At 35.5% G+C, this 18,601-nt stretch overlaps 1 protein-coding gene across 1 annotated transcript in view; it reads right to left on the reverse strand.

Annotated features, from left to right (window-relative positions):
* The window catches only part of TMEM131 (transmembrane protein 131), a 96,594-nt gene that overhangs the window by 23,065 nt on the left and 54,928 nt on the right, over positions 1-18,601 (reverse strand). Inside the window, exons 11-25 of the mRNA XM_061998021.1 lie at positions 18,046-18,107; positions 12,443-12,551; positions 10,825-10,933; positions 9,936-10,089; positions 9,667-9,837; positions 9,235-9,345; positions 9,013-9,147; positions 8,473-8,577; positions 7,077-7,163; positions 3,167-3,319; positions 2,985-3,060; positions 2,762-2,879; positions 684-822; positions 465-574; positions 21-87 (exon numbers count right to left, since the gene is read on the reverse strand). Of these exons, the coding sequence (XP_061854005.1) occupies positions 21-87; positions 465-574; positions 684-822; positions 2,762-2,879; positions 2,985-3,060; positions 3,167-3,319; positions 7,077-7,163; positions 8,473-8,577; positions 9,013-9,147; positions 9,235-9,345; positions 9,667-9,837; positions 9,936-10,089; positions 10,825-10,933; positions 12,443-12,551; positions 18,046-18,107 (1,706 nt within the window). The remainder of the gene's footprint in view (positions 1-20; positions 88-464; positions 575-683; positions 823-2,761; positions 2,880-2,984; positions 3,061-3,166; positions 3,320-7,076; positions 7,164-8,472; positions 8,578-9,012; positions 9,148-9,234; positions 9,346-9,666; positions 9,838-9,935; positions 10,090-10,824; positions 10,934-12,442; positions 12,552-18,045; positions 18,108-18,601) is intronic.

Below are 18,601 nucleotides of genomic sequence, written 5' to 3' on the forward strand. Positions count from 1 at the left end.
GAACGTATTGAAAAACTTACACAATTTCTGAAGACCTGGAACTCTAGAGTCCTCAGATTGAAATTAGCTGGCTTACTCAAATTAAACCTGAAACAGATACGCATTTTTTTTACGCCCCTGGATCAATGACACACTTGCACTTAAAGGTTTTAGCACAAATCAAAAACTTAAAGTAGGACTCAAACAATATACAGCTGAAAGGATGATTCAATTCTCCGTATCTTTTCCTTCTTATACTTATGGAAGACATAGAAACATCATTTTAGCTTGGCAAAAAATACAGATGCGCATTCGGTGGCAATCAGCCCAGATTCAGTTGTCAACTGGCCTGATGATTCAAATTCTGGAAGTGACCAAAAACTGTAACTACCAGCAACCCAGCTGCCAAACGCTGTGTGCATTCTTTGTAAAATACATTTTGTTGTAGAGGGAGAATGGGGTAATTATTCTAAAGTGATCCTTACCGTTCTAACATTTTATCCATGAAGGTGGATGGGTTTGAATAGAGAGCTACAGGAAGAAACTGAACATACACAGGAACGTCAGCTGGATTTTCTAGAAAAATTTCTTCTTCCTATTCAGAAACACAATTTTTGTGGAGTTTACATTGCGGTTAACGTAATTAGAAACAGCTATGAAAAATGCAGCCGTTACAAAACGATACTATCAACAAAATAACTTACTGATGAGCTGTTTGTGTTGGTAAGAGGGAAGCTTAAATGGCGTGGTGAACTAAGGATGGAAGGCCAGGCCATTTCTGCTGTAATTTTCAACCGGACATCCTTCTGAAGATCTGTGTCTACTTCAAATACAGCACTCAGTCTGGAGAAATGGTTATAAAAGTTACTTTACAGGAGTAAAATAGGAAAGGCTTGGAAAAAGCACAGTGTTTAAAAGCACACTGAAAACAATACTAGTTTGAGGAACACAGTGGTACATTACATTTATCTGCAAATGAAAAAACCCTTGAGCACTGTGCATATATACTATACACGCTACATGAGACCAATTCAAAGATTCTGAGGATATTCTCTATTTAAATATTGTTGTGAACATATACCCATTCCAAGTTCTGTTATGGCCTATTTATGGGTAAAGGTGAGCAGAAAAATGTGGAAGGACTTAGGCAATGCATCACAAATCTTTCAGTATCTGCATTTCTCTCTCTTTCCTTAGGAAGTGCCTAGCTCTTACCGTCGCAGAAACAAATTCTGAGAACATAACTAAGAGTCAGATAGGCAAGAAAAACAACCCAAAATACATCTGATGATTTGCAAAGGTAAAAACAGTGGATAGGAATAACATGAGTCCTGCTACAGGCTGTTTCCAATAAAACGTCCAGACAGCAACAGTCCACAAAACTTATTGTGCCTGCACATGTATAATGTAAAATAAATCTGTACATGTACTCCAGTTGCAAAGGATAGGTGGAGCATGTCCCTTCACTCCTGTTTAAAAAAAATCTACAGCAAACCTGAACTAGTCATAGTTAGGGTGAGATGTGAATGAAGTTCTTCGTTATTAACCAATCCCTGTAATAGACTTGATTCCTGTTCTTCTAGAAGCCCTCCATCATAAGCTGAAACAAGTCTAACAGTATTGAGTTCTCCAGTCAGGAAAGCAAACAAAACATTAGAAAATCCAGAAAAAGTATTTATATGAAATAAAATATATGAAAAATGTATTTATTATATTTTCCTATATACTTTATATATAAACTATTTCTATTATTCAAACCTAGAAAAGTACGTTGGGGAGTCCAAATGCCCACATCAGAACCCCTCTGTAACAAGAAAGAGCAGTTTCTCCTTTGCTGAAAGTTACCTTAGATTGCTGGTTAATTTAACTCACTTTAAAAGGCATTACATGTTATTTTATATGTATAAAAATATGGAATAATATTAAATAATTATATATTACAGCTGAACTGCTATTTATTCAGCAGTAGTTTTTAATAGAATTTTCCTCTACTGTCCCTCTTGCAGTAGGCTATAGGAAATCCTTGAAAGTTACTAGTTTGGCTAAACAGAAATTAAAAAATGCTTGGCATTATAGCAAGGAAAGTAATAAAGAAGGTATGCTTCTGTTACCCTATTTTTGGTACATACAGTCGTTTTACTTCTCCACAAATACTCATGCCTTTTTTGAAATGGTAATCTGGATGCTGTCCTCACAAAAGACACATGCACTTGGTGTTGATGCTAAGGTGTCTCTTGGAGATAAAACCACTTTATGTATGAGAAGGCAGATGTTTAAAAGGTACAGAGCAGCCTACAGAATTTGACTTGTACTAAACATTAAATAGCAGTCATTAATCACCTTATTTGGCAAATCTCAATAAAAGATACCAGATAATTTGATAATTCACTGAAATGCAATAACCTCTGAATAGTTGCAATAGAAAACCTTATGAAATCTTAGAGGGATATTGAGGTTACTGCTTTAAAACAGATTAAGCAGGAAGATGCACAAACAGTATGATCTATTTTCAGAAATTTCTGCCTTACTGTTGCCATTTTTTCAAGAGCTACAGTATACTCCAGTGACTATTAACTTTCAGTGTTGTGTTTGACTTGAACAAATTATGAATATATTGTAACTTTTAAAATGTTCTTGTTAAACATTTTGCAGAGGAGGCTAACTCCTTGTCCCCCTCTTAATATTGCAGTCCTCTTTGTGAAGACTTGTATTCTATAAGAATGAACATAACAATTATATAGTGATTTAAGGCCTGAGAAAATAATGGGGACAAAATACTTACCTATGGTTTGAGCTCTCTTTTATTTCTGTCCATTCTTTGAATAAGTTCTCATGCAAATCCCAGTCAGAATCCCATGCATCTTCTTGCATTGCTACATTGTGCTGAGCTTTAGACTCCGCTTGAAGAAAAAACGTGGTTTTTAAACTCTTCATGTAAAATCTTTGCTTAAGTAGAAAACTTTTTAAAAAAAAAACTATTTTCATTACAGTCAAATGTTACTTACATTTAGATAGGAAAGGCAATCCTATATAACAATGATCTCCACATTGTAAACCAGGATCAAAATAAATATTTGCTATCTGAAAAATAGATAAGAGCAGATAATCAAGAAAGAAGAAAGAATATTTCTGATGACCACAGAAACAGGAGAACTTGTAAACATGTAGAAATAAGGCAAAACCAAACCTTTGATTTTTTTCCTGGCTCTAGATCTTCTTTATTACTTCTTAGCCTCTTGTAATAAAACCTGACATCTTCTGACAGGGAACGTATATGCTGTATTTTCACTTTCTGAGAAAAGGAGTTCATTATGTTCAGGCTCTGGTGAACTACTTTCCCCTAAAGAAAAGATGAGATGAAAAAAAGTCTGCAGGATATTCATTTTCCCTAGAACAAGTTTTTATTTATGCACATTGGCAAAGATCACAGCACAGATGAAATGCTAAACGGAGATTAAACTATGCTATCTTAAAAAATATACCACGTGTAACACTAAGTTTCTGTGAAGTTGTATTTTCTCCTCCACCTGTTTCCAAACATGGTTCATCCCTCTTTCAAAATTAAGTACACCTTAAGTATCTTGAAGAGCTAGGATGACCACTCTGCTTATTATAATCACATTAGGAAGTACCAGAGAAGGAAAGGCAAGAGAAAAACTTCAATACTTTGAGCCTCCTATAACAAAAGAGAAACAAATCCCTTCTAAGAGATCTAGTACATAGTTGCTAGTAATTAGAAACAGTACAGTGAAGTTTCAGATTACAAACACCACAGGTGACAGAGGGCATTTAGAAACATAAGTACAATCCTATTTCTCAATCACAATGAAATTAAGACACCAGGCACTCAAATTATAAAAACACTTAAAAAGAGTGAAAGTATCCTTTCCCCACACCTTTACAGCCTGCCTCCTCCTTTGAGCCACATGTTATTTTACCTTTTGAATATGGAACATGCGATTTTTTGTCTCAATCAGAATCACTGCAATGTTCCAGCTCCTTCCTCACCCCTACCTGTAAATCAATGATTGTGTGGCCATGTTTTTTACCTTATCTCAAAACCCAACCCTGACAAGTATAGAGGAAAAGATAAATAAAACCCAAACTTACCAAACAAATAAACACAACTCAGGAGCAGTGACAAGATTTCATATTTATATAAAATAATTAAAACAAGTAAATTCAAATACCCAAGACTATCTTCTAATGAATATGATTAGTGTTTTACCATGTTCCCCTTAAGTCAGTACTTTCTACTTTTTAAAGATTTCTCCAAGCTAAGGGCTGAAAATGGAAGAGATACACTTTTCCAGGCTCAAAATTTGACAGCGGCCTCAGGAAATAGTCACATACTGTAACAGTCTCAATAGCAGCAACTGCAGAGGGAAAGAAATTACAGGGAAAACAAGTCTCTAAACAGTATAGTCCTGTTAAACTGAATAGGAAGTATTCTGAGCGTCATCTATGGAACTCTGAGTAAAAATCTGCCATCAGATGGAGAAGATAGACAAATGAACACTATTTTACCAAGACCCTTATGCAGCATTTAGACATGAAACAACAGATACGGGAAAAAAACTTTACCCATCAGTAATATGAAAGTTAGAACAATATTTAGCATACAGACCCTCAAAGATGAGCTTTGATCAGAAAAGAGTTGAGAGGTGGCACTGTGAGCTCAAAATGCCATTATGAAGCACAAGTCAACATAGCTAAGATCTGTTTAAATCAAGACACTGATGTTTACAAGGCCCTTATATGCTGTTATTGTAATGCCAACAAACTTTGATAGAATACCAGGAATCTGTCTTAGGTACAAACACACAAAAGTTATCAACAGAGACAGACAGCACTGGTAACCAGGCAATTGTAAGAGAATTACATCATAGCTATGAACTAAAACGCAAGTGTTACTGAAATTGTGATGCTTAATTAATCCTGGATGTTAGAGTTGCCAAGTTTCTTTACCAAACACTGAAATAAGAAGAATTAATTCTATTTTAGGCATATTTTTGGAACTAATGGAGGCATTAGAGAACAACTAGATTCAAGAGTATCATGAATTCAGTGTTCACAAGTTTATTTTGAAAGTAATCCAAGAAAAAAGGTAAAGTAAGTCTGCTGACAATACTCTCAAGTATCAAAAGACCAAAGTGATCAACTAACAGAAGTAAATCAAGCTGACTGTTCTGAAAAGCTTGGGGCTTAAACACAGAAAACAGTCTAAAATCTTGTCCAAGTTATAATTATATCTGAATCTCTACTCCCAAACAAAAGCAAGCACCCCAAAAGGTCCCCTAAATAAATAATTATGTGAAAACATTACTAGTAGAGTGCATGAAGCCAATAAAAACCTGAGCAGTCTGAGAATGAATGATGACAGTGAGGAAGGTAGGCCTTAGGGGCTGAGAAACACAGGTGCTACAACTATCCAACAAAACCAAAACAAACCAACAAAATGTCAAGATAACTAAGACCTTGGGCATACACTAAAATACACTGAGAAGCTCTTTAGCCATTTCAGATAGAACATGATAAAGGGAGATTAAAAATTTAATTCCTTAGGACCCAAAATGAACAAAATATTTTAATGTGGCATTCAAGAGGGTCAATGACCTTGCCAGAAATTAGGATATTTAAATTTGGATAAATAATAAAGAAATTGCTTTATCTTTGGTGAAAGAAAGGGAAATAGACATTTAAGTTACTTGAGTTTATCAAAAGCTTATGGAGCAGTTCACAGATGAATGTTACAGATACAGCACCAGTGTAACAAATATCCATGAAGCCATATAGTCAAATAGGAAACACTGATCCTGAAGACAAAAAATAGTAAGTGATCTTTGCAACTGTAGGTATGACCATTTGACCTCAAGAGCAGCAAAAGACTTCATAACAATTAGTACAGTTAAGAGATCAGAAGGGAGATGGAATGGATAACGGGGGAAATGTAGCAATGATTTAATGGAGTCCTGCTGACTGACCTGTCTTCCTCTATCATGTTACTTTTTAAAACTAAAAAAAAAAAGAAAAAAAATTATCTACTAGACACAAGGTAAAGCATTTGATAAAGTGCCAATAAAAATCACTATTCAGGAGTACACAAACTGTAAGAGAAGCAGAAGATACTAAGAAGCTATTAGAAGAGGTGGTGAGAACATGCAGTGGCCTATGACAGATTGAGACTATGCTGGACAAATAAGGAAACAAAAATCATTTCTAACATGCATGGAGTTAGTTTTATCTGTTTAGATAACTGCTTTTTCTACCTCCTTTTGTTCTTTTTCTTTTTTCCTTGCAGTTTTCAATATGTCTTTCTAAGACGTTCAAGCATATTACATTCCTCACTCAAAATCCCGTAAGTTCAGACTTCAATGAAATACCAGCTGAAAAATCCATATGCCTTGACTGCCTTTGCTTTTATGGTTATGCTGAACAATAAGTGAGAAGAAAGTATTCTCTGGTTAATAGCTTGCTGCTTGAGTAGTAGTCCTGAGCAAAGAAGCTGCTTTCAGCACTCACTGAATAAGCACTACTGCAGGGGTAGGGATGGAAACAGCATATGTTTGCAGAGAGCTGTAGACCTACACATCTTTAAAGTTTTTACGTACTCCACCCTGTACCCTTGAGAAGATCTACTTTCTGTGTGGAAACAATATAATAATGCTTCCACAGAGACCAAGGACAATTTACATTAAATTGTCAGTCTATTAGCTGCCTTTGTTGTCTGTGGTATTAGACTTGAAAAATGCACTTGTGCAATTTCATCTCTCTCTTACTCTTGGTGCTAACACACATGAAACAGTAACAAACCAAGTGACCACAGCTACATGAACGAAGCTACAAAGAATGAGGTTTGGAATCATATCAGTATTCCAAGACGCCATTAAAGGGGGCAGTAGAGGAGACGTAGGGATAACTCATGTTTGGGACATGTGGGGGGAAAAAAAAAGCACTCCAAAAATAGAAACATAACAGATCATAACAGTTCAGTAGCACAGTATCTCCAGCATTTTGACATAGAACAATTCAAGACAGTCATTTACTTTGAAAAGGACAGCAAGAAAGTATTTAATGCCACAACCCAACTCTCTTACCGGAAAAGAAGGTGGAAGAAAAACATGTTTTGGGGAGCAGGTCAGTGAGCCTACAGCAATCACTGCTTTCACTGGAATAGTTAAAATCTGGGGGAAAAAAAACAAAAAAACCAAGAACAGGAGTTTAGAAAAAAAATATATTTAATGCATTTCAACTTTTAAATGTCTCTCCCCCTTCTAAATTACACAGAACAACAAAACTCTGATATTCTACAGTTAATGTAGCCTAGGTTTATATAAACATTTTAAACATGGAGACATGAATTAATCTCTCAACACATCATCATATTCAGAACAGTCATTCCATATTGTCAGGAAACATACTTCTGCTTATTCACACTTAGGACTGTTTTACACTGAACATAAAAATAGTTAAAATATTAGCTCCCCCATGGAGTATTATTTAGGTTTCTCTGGAATGGGATTTGTCCTCCAGCTTTCCAACAAAGTAATGTCTTTAAGGTAAATAAGTATGAGGGAAGAGGACACACCAAACTTCTCAAAAAACATTACACAGTAAGATCTCGAGAAAGACTTAGGAAAAGGAGTGTTGCAGGGTTGTCAGTGAGATCCTTTTTGTGTATTATTAAAGCCACCAAGAGAATAACTTGTAAGAATAACTTGTAAGAACAAACACTATTATAAAACACTTCAGATTCTAAAACTGATGGGTCAATATACATGTGTGGACACATTAAAAAAGCTTTAACTCTCAGGTAATTTGCAGAATTTAGGGATTCTGCAGCTTTAGTAGAACCACAGAATAAGCTATACGTAATTTTTTGACTTCATAAGCAACGTGTGTCTGGGTTTTCTTCTACATATATCATCCAAAGACGTTAAATACATGTTCCATTATGTACTAAAATCTCCTGTCTGCAAAATAATTTATTAACAGGAAAGGCATATGAAATTGAGAATTAACTGGTCGCTCTTCTTTCCCTTATTTATCTTAGTGTAAGAACTCTGCTTCATCAGCTCTCAGAAAACTGCAATTTCTCCAAAACAACTTTTACATGGGGTTTTGAAAAAAAAAAACCACTCCAAAATCATAGCTCAATTTCAATAACTGATAGCATATCAAAAAATACATTGTCAGCCTATGTTATGTCAAAAGATCCATGCACCAATGCTTTGAGGATGTGCTGAGCCACTGAACCCATACCTTAAATCATTAGGTCAGATTTAAACTAGTATTTCTGAAAGCCAGATGAAAATGTTAATTATAGTAATTCTTCATTCCTTGATAGAAGACACAATTTAAGTAGCATTACTGTCATTTGATACAGAGTCCCTTCCAGAATGCAAGCTGTCCACTGATATTACTCTTAAAACTTCATGCTTAAAAATTAAACATATAATTTAGGCAACACCGGTGAGTACACAATAAGTATACCTCATAATCTGTTGTGATTTGTACAGCTCCGTCGTGAATTCCTTCAAGTTCTTTTGCTATTAGTTTTACTCGAAACACAGCATAATAACCCGATGCTAGTATCACCTGTAAACATAGAGAGAGAGAGTCATCTATCATATTGCATTACATAGAAAGAAATGTCACTAAAAACATACTCAACATTCTCTTACTTCCTTGAACTGAATTAAAATCCATTTGGAACAACTGTCAGCAGTAAGATGAAAAGTTCAAATACATAAGTTACTAACACAAAAATTACTCATAACTTGAGGTGATGAATTCTACTCTTCCCAGAAAAATGACAGCACAGAGGTTACTGTTTCTGAAGTCTCCCCTTTCAAAACCTAACCCATTTTAACATAAGACTGCTTCTTAGAATAAACTTTAAAAATTCTACATGCTTTATCCTCCCTCTCCCCTGCTAAAACGAAAATTTGGTAAGTTGCAAAGATTTGTCTCTTCCCCCTCACTCTCCCCTTAAATCTAGCTTTAAGCAATGGATTCAAAAGAGTTACTTACTGAAGACTGATCGGATGCAGTAGCATTTTGTAGTTCATAGTGGTTTGCAATTATCGTTGTTCTATTTCCCTTTTCATTTGTTAGAAGTTCTATGGCCAAACCATCCCCTATAATATGCCAACTTTTTATAGCCAGCTTGAAAAAACCAAAAGGTAGTGTTTTCAGTAACAACACGAACACAAATTTTCTAAAAGGCAAAACTAAAAATAAATCCATTTTTACCTCTATGGGATTGCTGTTGATGACTGCAAATAAAATGCTGGTAGCTTCTGTTGCGCTCAATATGCCAAAATCTATAAATCGTTCCTCAGTTTTTGGAGGCAGGACAAAGTACTAGAAAGATTGATAAAGGTATTTTAGCATAACTTAAATATAAAATGTGCTTAAACACTAAGCTCATTAACAAATGCATTAAGTTTAATGAAGTACTGTGAAAATCTCAAAATTCTGTTTACATTTTCTATGTAGAACTAAAGGGAAGAAAAAATAATTTTTCAGTGTTAACTGAAGCTATTTAAGGAAAGAACTAATAAATTAGTTTTTAAATTAAAAAAATCCATCCTCCCATACAAGTAGAATAACGACTTGAGCACAGTCCTATAAATTCTGCCTCTAATTAGACTAAAGTAGCTAAAAAAGGGGGAAAATACTTACATCCAAAAATCCTGTGTATGCTCGGACAGGTAGGTGAAATTTAGAAGCATTGGTGATAAGTAAAATATTATTATCTATATGAACCGATGATGTAGAAGGCATAAAATGAAGTGTAAAAATATATCTGGATTCATTAGGCAGAATTAAAACTGGTTTACTGAAGTTCTGGACCTAGATCAGTGAACAATAAAGATCAACGTTACAACTTAAAGTGCAGCACTCTTAAATATTTACCAGTAGGTAACAACGTTCATTGAAATGGAGCTTACTTTAAACATTGGTTTCGCTTCTTCTGGTAACACAACATCATGTATAAGCACTGCAAAACTGAACGTGTTTGTTAGATAGATCAGTCTTTCCACGGAATCAGTAGCACTGTCACGGATGTGAAAGAGTGTGGCAGCATGATCAAATCCTAAATATCTATTAAAAGAAAACAGTATGAGAAATACATTTTTTTCCTACAAAAAACAGCTAGAATACATTGAATCCAGCAGCATAAAAAGTAAATATCCCAATGTATGCTGAACCTGTATTTTCAGCACTATTGAGACATTGATAACTAAATCATTCAAATAAGAAAATTTGTCAGTCAGCGTATTAAGTGGACTAAAAGGAAGTGCTGAAGTATTAAGAAATTCTGATAGGTAAGGTTTAGTTTGTTTGCCTTTAAAAATACTCTTGTCAGTTCTGTTGCACCTCATTTCAATGAGAATTTCAAAGACAATTTAGTCATACTTTGTAAATAAATAACTGACAGTTCTTCCAATATTTTGCTTAAAATCAAGTATTTTTTCTCTACCCTTACTTTATATAGTGATAGAATGCCAAATGCAAAACCATAACATTTCCAAGACTGCATTTTTCAAATGTCTCATTTGCAGCCTTCAATTGCTAAGAAAAACAACTCACTAAGGTCACTTTGAAATGAAGCCTTGAAATCAACTTATGTATTACTAAGACTATCTCATCTACGAATTTCAAAACAGAAAAATTCAAACAAGTAATTGCAGTTCAAAATGAGCTCCAGAGTCCAAAAAAATATACATATCACCTCTTTATATTCCCTCTCCCCCTAATAAAAAGGCTAAATTCCCTGCCACATCAGCTAATTTACTGGGTTTAGTACTTGAACTATGTCAATTACTGCAAGCTTACCCATCCAACACTTCTGCTTGATAAGGTATTTCAAGTTTGGAGTAGCTCTTCTCTTTTGCTTTAACAGTTATTTTCCCAGAAGACTGTGATGCTTTTTTTGCTTTTGATGCTGTACACACAAGAATATAAGAAGTTTGTTAAATCAGACAAAAAGAAAAAGATCCAGCATTTTAGCCTAGTATGAGTGGAAGGATAAAAACCCAGAGCTAGCCCAGAAGGGAAGCAATACAGAAGAGAAAAACGGATCTTAAGGAAATCTCAACACATAACTGATATGGAGTAAGTCCAGGAAGTAATAGATGTGAGTTATTCACTCCTCCCTGTAGCAGTATTGCTAGAAGATTTAAGGGATTCAAATGTGTTAGGAGAAACCAGCAGCCCCTAAAGACTCTGTGTGTATCAGGACAACTGAAATGGTAAATATTTAGGGCTGATTGATTCACTGAAAATAATTAACCAAATCAATCCCTTAAATATATTAAGCAGCTTCACTTGGCACTTTTCCCCAACTACCATTTCTTCCAAGATCTACCCAATGTTAGTCAGTAGGTCCTCATATAACGATTCCCTGCAGTTCCAAAACTGAATATATTATCTCACACAGACAGAGTTGAGCTATTTCAGACTTTATTTATAGGCTAAAACACACTTCACTCATCCTGCAAATGGTAAGCTATTAAATATCTAAAGTGCTATTCAATAAATAACAATAATAAAAACTAATCCTCTTGTCTCTACCCATACAACTTCTAAAATTATGTCTACCTGAAATGACATTTTGCATCTATAAAGTTTCACTTTTAAGCAATCCAGGCAGAAAGACTTACAGTACCAACTAGGATCTTATAGCAGTAACACTTGAGTAGGTTAACAGCATTCTTGCAGTTGATTAAAATCTCTATAAAAATGGAGGTGCCTTTCTACAAAATGTCAGCGCAGTCTTTACAGTCACACCATGTAGGAGGAAAATGACCCAACACTTCTTTCATAACGATATAAATGAAAGTCAGTATTGGCACACATATCTTTGCAGAAAAGGTACCATTAAAAGGTTTTTTCCATCTTCACCTTCCTTTTTCTTTAATAGGAATTTAAGATAGCAAAAATAAAGTAACTACTTCTACAGCAAAGTTCTCAAAACCATAACAGAGCCCTATTTCCATGGGCATTCCAATAAATGTAATTTTTTTAGAAATAAGATTTTGGATTCTTTTCTAAACTTTGGAAGGATCAGAGGGCAATCTAAAGAATATACTCTAATATACATTACTATGAGGAACACACCCTAGTTTGTTAGGATCTCTCAAAACCAAATGCCTATTTAGACAATCCATTTTAAATAATCAGTCTTAACATAAGAATACTGCTTATGTTTAATAGAAGAATTAAGAATTCCTTTCCTTCTCATAACTATTTATGAGTGCAAGTTACTTGGAGATTATGATCAGACAATCCCTAAGGAAATATCTGAAGTTAGAAGAATGGCAAGCCTTTTTCAGATAGGGAAATTCCATTTCCTTCTCCTTAACATTTTCTTAAGAGTGAGAACAATTTGTGAAGTTTCAGCAAGTTTTAAGAAGCACTTGTTAAGTTCTAAGGAGAGAGGAATAGTACTTACCATCAAAGCTAATACTTGCAACTTTGGTATATTTACTTTCAGAGGCTTTTAACGTAACTGGCTTGAAATGTACTGTGATAGCTTCGTTCTGTGGTGTAGGTCTAACACTCTGCAAACAATGAAAACATGAAGCACCTGTAATTTTTATCACTGTTAACACACTGTGCAACCTACATATGTCCTTCAAAGGGATACAATGGCAACTAGTTTTGGCTGGGTTCTTACAGGTCTGTCTCTCCTGTAACAGTCACATCATAATAGGCTTTGGCATTTTTTTTCAGGTTCTGCAAATTAGTCTATCAGTATGGAGGAAGGTGGGCAATAGCGATTTCTCCTCTATGTTGGAAGAAAACTTATGGCCAGAAAACTTGTTAATAAAAGAGAAAACAAGCTTTATTTAAATTTAGACTCACTTTTTATTCTTAATGCTGCAGGGTTACAATACCTAGGCTGTTTGTTTCTGGTGCACTAATTAACAAAGCTGTTCACTAACTTGCATAATTACTGGTGATGACACAGACATCTACCTTGTCTCTGATCCCATGCTAAGTCTGTAGAGCTGCTACAGGGAAAAAAAACCCAAAAAATCGTATAGAGAATGGTTTTGTGAACCTGAGATGACAGTCTTTCTATTCCAACATTTTACAAACATCACCTTTTGAATCTGAGAGTTTTAAATTAAATGAGAAGGTAAATTGAGCATTAACAGAATAGCAATTGTGTCAGTTATTAGGCACAGCTGATTTGTACAGACACTTATTGCTGTGCAGTGGGATTATGGATTCCATGTTGACATTTGAAGACTCTGTAGAGACTAAATTCCATGCTTAAAATTAAGATGGCTGCCATGATTCCTCCTCCCCAGCTGTCTTCTGCTGGAGGAACAGCTCAGCTGCTCATGTAGCAGCTGTTAAGATACTGCAAATTATAGGATGATGTATTAAGGAAACTGAAATGAGTGCTGCTTTACCTTATGCTGGTCTACAGAGGTTTAGCACCTGCTTCATAAGCAGCTGAGTCTTTCTCGGTCAGAGAAGAGCAAAGCAGGCAGCTAGTGGTAGAAACCAGTTACAGCTCTTCCAAGCTAAGCTGTCCTTGATTGTAAATTAAAGCCATAAAAGCATGCATACTATGCATGATAGACTGCATGATCCTTAAGACGAAACAGCACTGCTCCTGCAGCTAATGAATAATCTGCATTAACTAGAGGTTGTGTTATTTGGATTTATAGTACTGACCTTTGTCCACCATCTGCATACATGTGGTGCATATATTTGCTATTTCTCTTCATGAGTCAATTCACAATTTTCACAATTTTTTTCTAATGAAATCCACACTACAAAACTGAGATCTTGATGTGGCTTAAAAACAAACCCTCTTAAAGAAGACAAAATCAAAGCTGTACTCAAGTTTACAACTCTTGCATGGCACAAAGGATAGCCATTTCTAGCAGCTCTTTCCACAGAATGGTAGGGTTGGAAGTGACCTCTAGAGATCTAGTCCAATCACCTGGATCAGGTCACACAAAAATATGTTCAGGTATGTTTTGCAAACCTCCAGAGAAGGAGACTTCACATCCTCCCTGGACAGCCTGTGCCAGGGCTCCCTCACCCTCACAGGAAAGAAGTTTTTCCTTGTGTTTAAGTGGAACTTCCTGTGTTCCAGCAAGTACCTGTTACCTCTTGCCCTGTCATTGGGCACTACAGACAAAAAACCTTGCTCCATCCTCGACACCCACCCTTTAGGTATTTGTAAGTGTTGATAAGGTCCCCTCTCAGTCTTCCCTTCTCCAGGCCAAATAGCTCCAAATCTCCTCCTAAGAAAGATGCTTCAGTCCCTGATCATCTTGGTGGCCCACCACTGGACTCTCCAGAAGTTCCCTGTACCTCTAGAGCTGGGGAGGCCAGAACTGGACACAGTACTCCAGATGTGGCCTTACCAGGGCAGAATAGAGCAGGAGGAGAAACTCTCTGGACCTGCTGACCATGCTTTTCTGGCTGCACCCTGGAATGCCATTGGCCTGCCATTGATAAGAGCACATCACCAGCTTATGTTTAGTTTGCCATCCACCAGAACTCCCAGGGCCCTATCTGTGGAGCTGCTCTCTAGTCTTTCATGCAAAAGGGTGGTTTGAAATTATTTCATTTAGTAAATCAAATCAGAAATATTCAAAAGGACAGCCTGTAGCCAGAAACTGGCAGGTTTCAGAGGCACATCTCTTAAATCAAAAGTGTAGCAAACCTAGATGTATTTACTCAAAATTTCTACAGATAATTAATTAAGGAATTTACACTGTTTTGTTGAAAATTCCTTAACTACATCATACACACTTTTTGTTTGTTTTCTGATTATGTTCTATAAAAGGCAATACAGAATTAAGAAAATTTAAAAAAAATCAAACATCCTTAAGAATCCTTTTAACTTCACTTTCCTCAGAGTCTAACCCACCTCAAGCAGACCTCAAGCAAAACTTGTTCTGAGATATGCCTTAAGCATCATCAAATCTGGATAGGCCATGAGAATAACGCTAGACAAGTTCTATCAACAAATCTCCTACCAGCAACTTCTGTGGGGAATGCTTTAGTAACACATGGCTCTCCCATGGAGTGTCCCAGTGACAGTTTCTAACCTTGCTGTATGAAGATACACTCAATATTTAGCATAAGCAGCAGAAAAGCAGAAAATGAGGCCATTAAATGTACCGCTCTAAAGGCTGAGCAAGCTGTAGGCTTTTGATTACAGATAAAGACATAGATACCCTGCTGCAAGAAGAAAAAGCCTCTGGCTATAGGCAGACTAAGATTGGTTCTGTTAGCGTTCAGAATTAACTCTGTACTGGTTTATTCACTTTTACAGAAGTAATTATTTTGTCAGTAGTAACTTGGCCTTCAGTTGAAAGAGATGCACCTAACTAGCTAAAGTTCATCTTCACCATAAAGCACCCCACCCAGAACAGTAACTGAATAAACTACTACTAGATTTTAATATTTAAAGTAACTTTCCCTTGGTAACTTTGAGATGTGTACACTCAAATGTGCAGATTGAACACAAAACACAAGTAAACTACTTCTCACAGGCTGATAAGAGAAAAAAACTCGACCCTAAAGTTTGTGAATGGTGATAGAAGTAAATAATGCTCTATACAAGCACTTCTATTTTCAAACTGGCAGAACTCAGCTTCAACATATGGCTGACCTGAAGCTCCTGGTTCATTTTGCACGAAACATGATCAGAAGCTCAAATTTTTGAAGTGTGACTTTGCTTTTAGCAATCAAACAGGTTTAAACTGCCTTAAGGAAACAAAACTTTCATTTTAGAGAAGAAATAAAAGTGTTCAACAATCTGCATTTACCAGATTTTTTGACAGTATGGTTTAATTATTGCAGCACAACAACAGTTCACCCAGTCATGAAACAAACATGCTTCTCCCTAATCATGGAGGAAACCCTAGAAAATGTAATCAAGGAAGTTTTTATAAAGAGTTTTAGAACTCAAAAAAGAAGTGACTTGCCATTATTCTCCTCCACCAATTCATTGGGTCACAGCATGACTAAGTACTTGAAGACAGAACAGCTACCACTCTGGCAACAGTATTAGTGGTCTCTCATACATAGATGACCTGAAGATATTTAGTTCCTCCAGCATCCAGTCTAAATATGTGCTAAATATAGCCTTGGCCTTTTCTTCTGACATTAAGATGAAATTTGTCACACAGCTCTACCTCACTGCTTTTAAACTCTAGCTCTAAAGGGTCGGAAGTCCATTTCTCAGACTTTCCTAAAAGTAAGTTATTCAACAGATTTCTTCAAAATTCCTTAATTCCTGCTCACCCCTTTGAAAGTCCTTGATTGGAATAACAGCAGAAATTCACATAGTGGTTCAAATGCTATAGAGGTTTTAACCCTTGCAACAAAGCTGTGCCCTTACAAGCAGAACAATTGACTTGATGTGCCATATGTGACACACTGAAAAATACATATCTGGACTTACGTGTTAACTTTATCATTGCAAGAGTGATTCCTAGAGGTTTTAAGATTGTCAAATTTACTGCTTTAATACACTGTAAAAGAGTAATTAATCTAGAAAAGTTCTGCTATGACATATGTAATGGTTATCAAATAATAGCCTTCTAAAAACCATAGCTTTAAGGAAAAAAAAAGGTTAGTGTTTGGTTTTTTTAAGAGGCATATGAATTTGGCATTATATTACCAGATATTAGAAGTGATACTGATGGTTTGAATATATGGTTATTTTAGTTATCCCAAGGATTATATTACACACTTTAAATAAAAAAGAAAAAAAAGCACAAACATCGACCAAAAAACCCACAAGCCCTGTCCCTATGCCAAAAACTTGGGAAGATGGATGTGATGTAAGACAGTAGACACAGTTGGAAAAATCCTTTAAATAAAATGACCAACTTTCTGATTGTAAAAATCATATACAGGTCTTTTTTTTAAAAAAACACACCCTCCATGGAAGCTACTCCATATCTTACAAGGTCACAAGAGATTTTATAGGAGTACCTGACCTCATTAATGCAACAAGCATTAGGACTTCTGTGAATTAAGTTCTGCCTGCACTATATTATGAGTTTCTATTGACTTCAAAGTAATTAGTGGACAACAACTTAGCAAGCATTGCAATGGACTAAAGTTATCCTCATTACTAAAAATGTGTCCCATTTCCAATTTAAATTTCTCTATCCTCAGTTTACAGTATCTTATTCTAAGTTTTTGTTAGGCCTCTTCTGTTGAAAAACTATTCCCTAGAGTTACAGCTATAAGCTTTCTAAACACAGAAATGCTTTCCAAGAGCTCTTTAAGAAGCCTTTGCCAATCCTTCTTCTGGTTCCTCTGGTTTCTTTTCAAAATTTCAACACTTCCTGAAGTGCATTGGCAAAAGGTATAGCTAGCTATACAATCAAATCTGGAAAACAAGGAAGACAGTAAGGGAAGGAGGAAGAAGTAAAAAAAACAGTGCAGAGTGAAAAAATTACAGGGGAAAAAAAGGTATGAATTAGAGACAGAGTACTAGATTAGAGCCAAAAATACTGTAATAAAAATAGAAAGTAGAAAATCCGAAACCTAGAATTCTGAAGCTGGCTGCACTTCATGTGCAGCTGCAGTGATCTCACTGGAAAGGGCTCTGAAGTGTTTGCAGGCTCTTTTCTCATTTCAAGCTACAAAGCAGATAAGCTCAAGAAAACAAGGGTAATTTTACAGCCTGTTCTTGAAAGCTACTCTTTGCTCATCTTAAAAGATTATGTTGGGCAACTACTTTATACACTCTCATTGAGTATGTGATGAGACTCTGCATTAATCTCTTGTTCATCAAACTGGAGTTACTGTTTTCAAGTATAAAAGCTTCCAGAGGCTCAGATACTGCAGGCACAGCCTATAAATACTGAAACAGCCATTCAAAAAAGGCTATGAAACACATCAGTTTTACCATGCACATGGATTATTTGTCTTACTTTTTCAGTCACACATCACCTAGCTTCTAATTCTGAACACTACATGGTGAATCTGTGAAAGAAACATTTTTATGAGAGAAAGTAAATCTGAACACAAAGTTTCAAAACAAAAGGAAATAAAACTTACTGTAATTGGCACATCTTTTGTTCCTGAATTTAATAAATGCAGATTTAAAATTTTTGGCAGATCTGTTAAAGAACAAAAATCACATCTGACTATTAGGCTATTTTAACATAAGTTATGCCGACATGACAGTTACAGCCAGTCAAAAGAGCTAGTCCGAAGAATGTGACCCACTTAAAAAATTGCATTTTTTTGTATTAGTAGATATTATATGCTTCTGCTCATATTTCTCACATATTAAGTAATGAACAGGCTAAAAATACTACAGTGAAGGGTTTTGCCAGATGCCCCAATATTCAGCAGAAACAAATCTCTTTATATGTTAAGTAACTTGCAAGGAAAATTACTTTAGAGGCTACCTTTTTAAGTTGCATGAAGATATGTACTGTTTTGCTTGAGTAATGAGTCCCTTTTGCATTTTCAAAGGATATCTTCATTTTTATTACTGACATATTTTTTAATTATTATTTCACTAACTATTAAAGTGTAAAATATTAGGCACAAATGCCTAAGCAGCACTATTCCCTGTGTCTGAAAAGTATTAACACTTATACAAACA

Source organism: Colius striatus, chromosome 1 (assembly GCF_028858725.1).
Source record: "Colius striatus isolate bColStr4 chromosome 1, bColStr4.1.hap1, whole genome shotgun sequence".
NCBI lineage: Eukaryota > Metazoa > Chordata > Aves > Coliiformes > Coliidae > Colius > Colius striatus.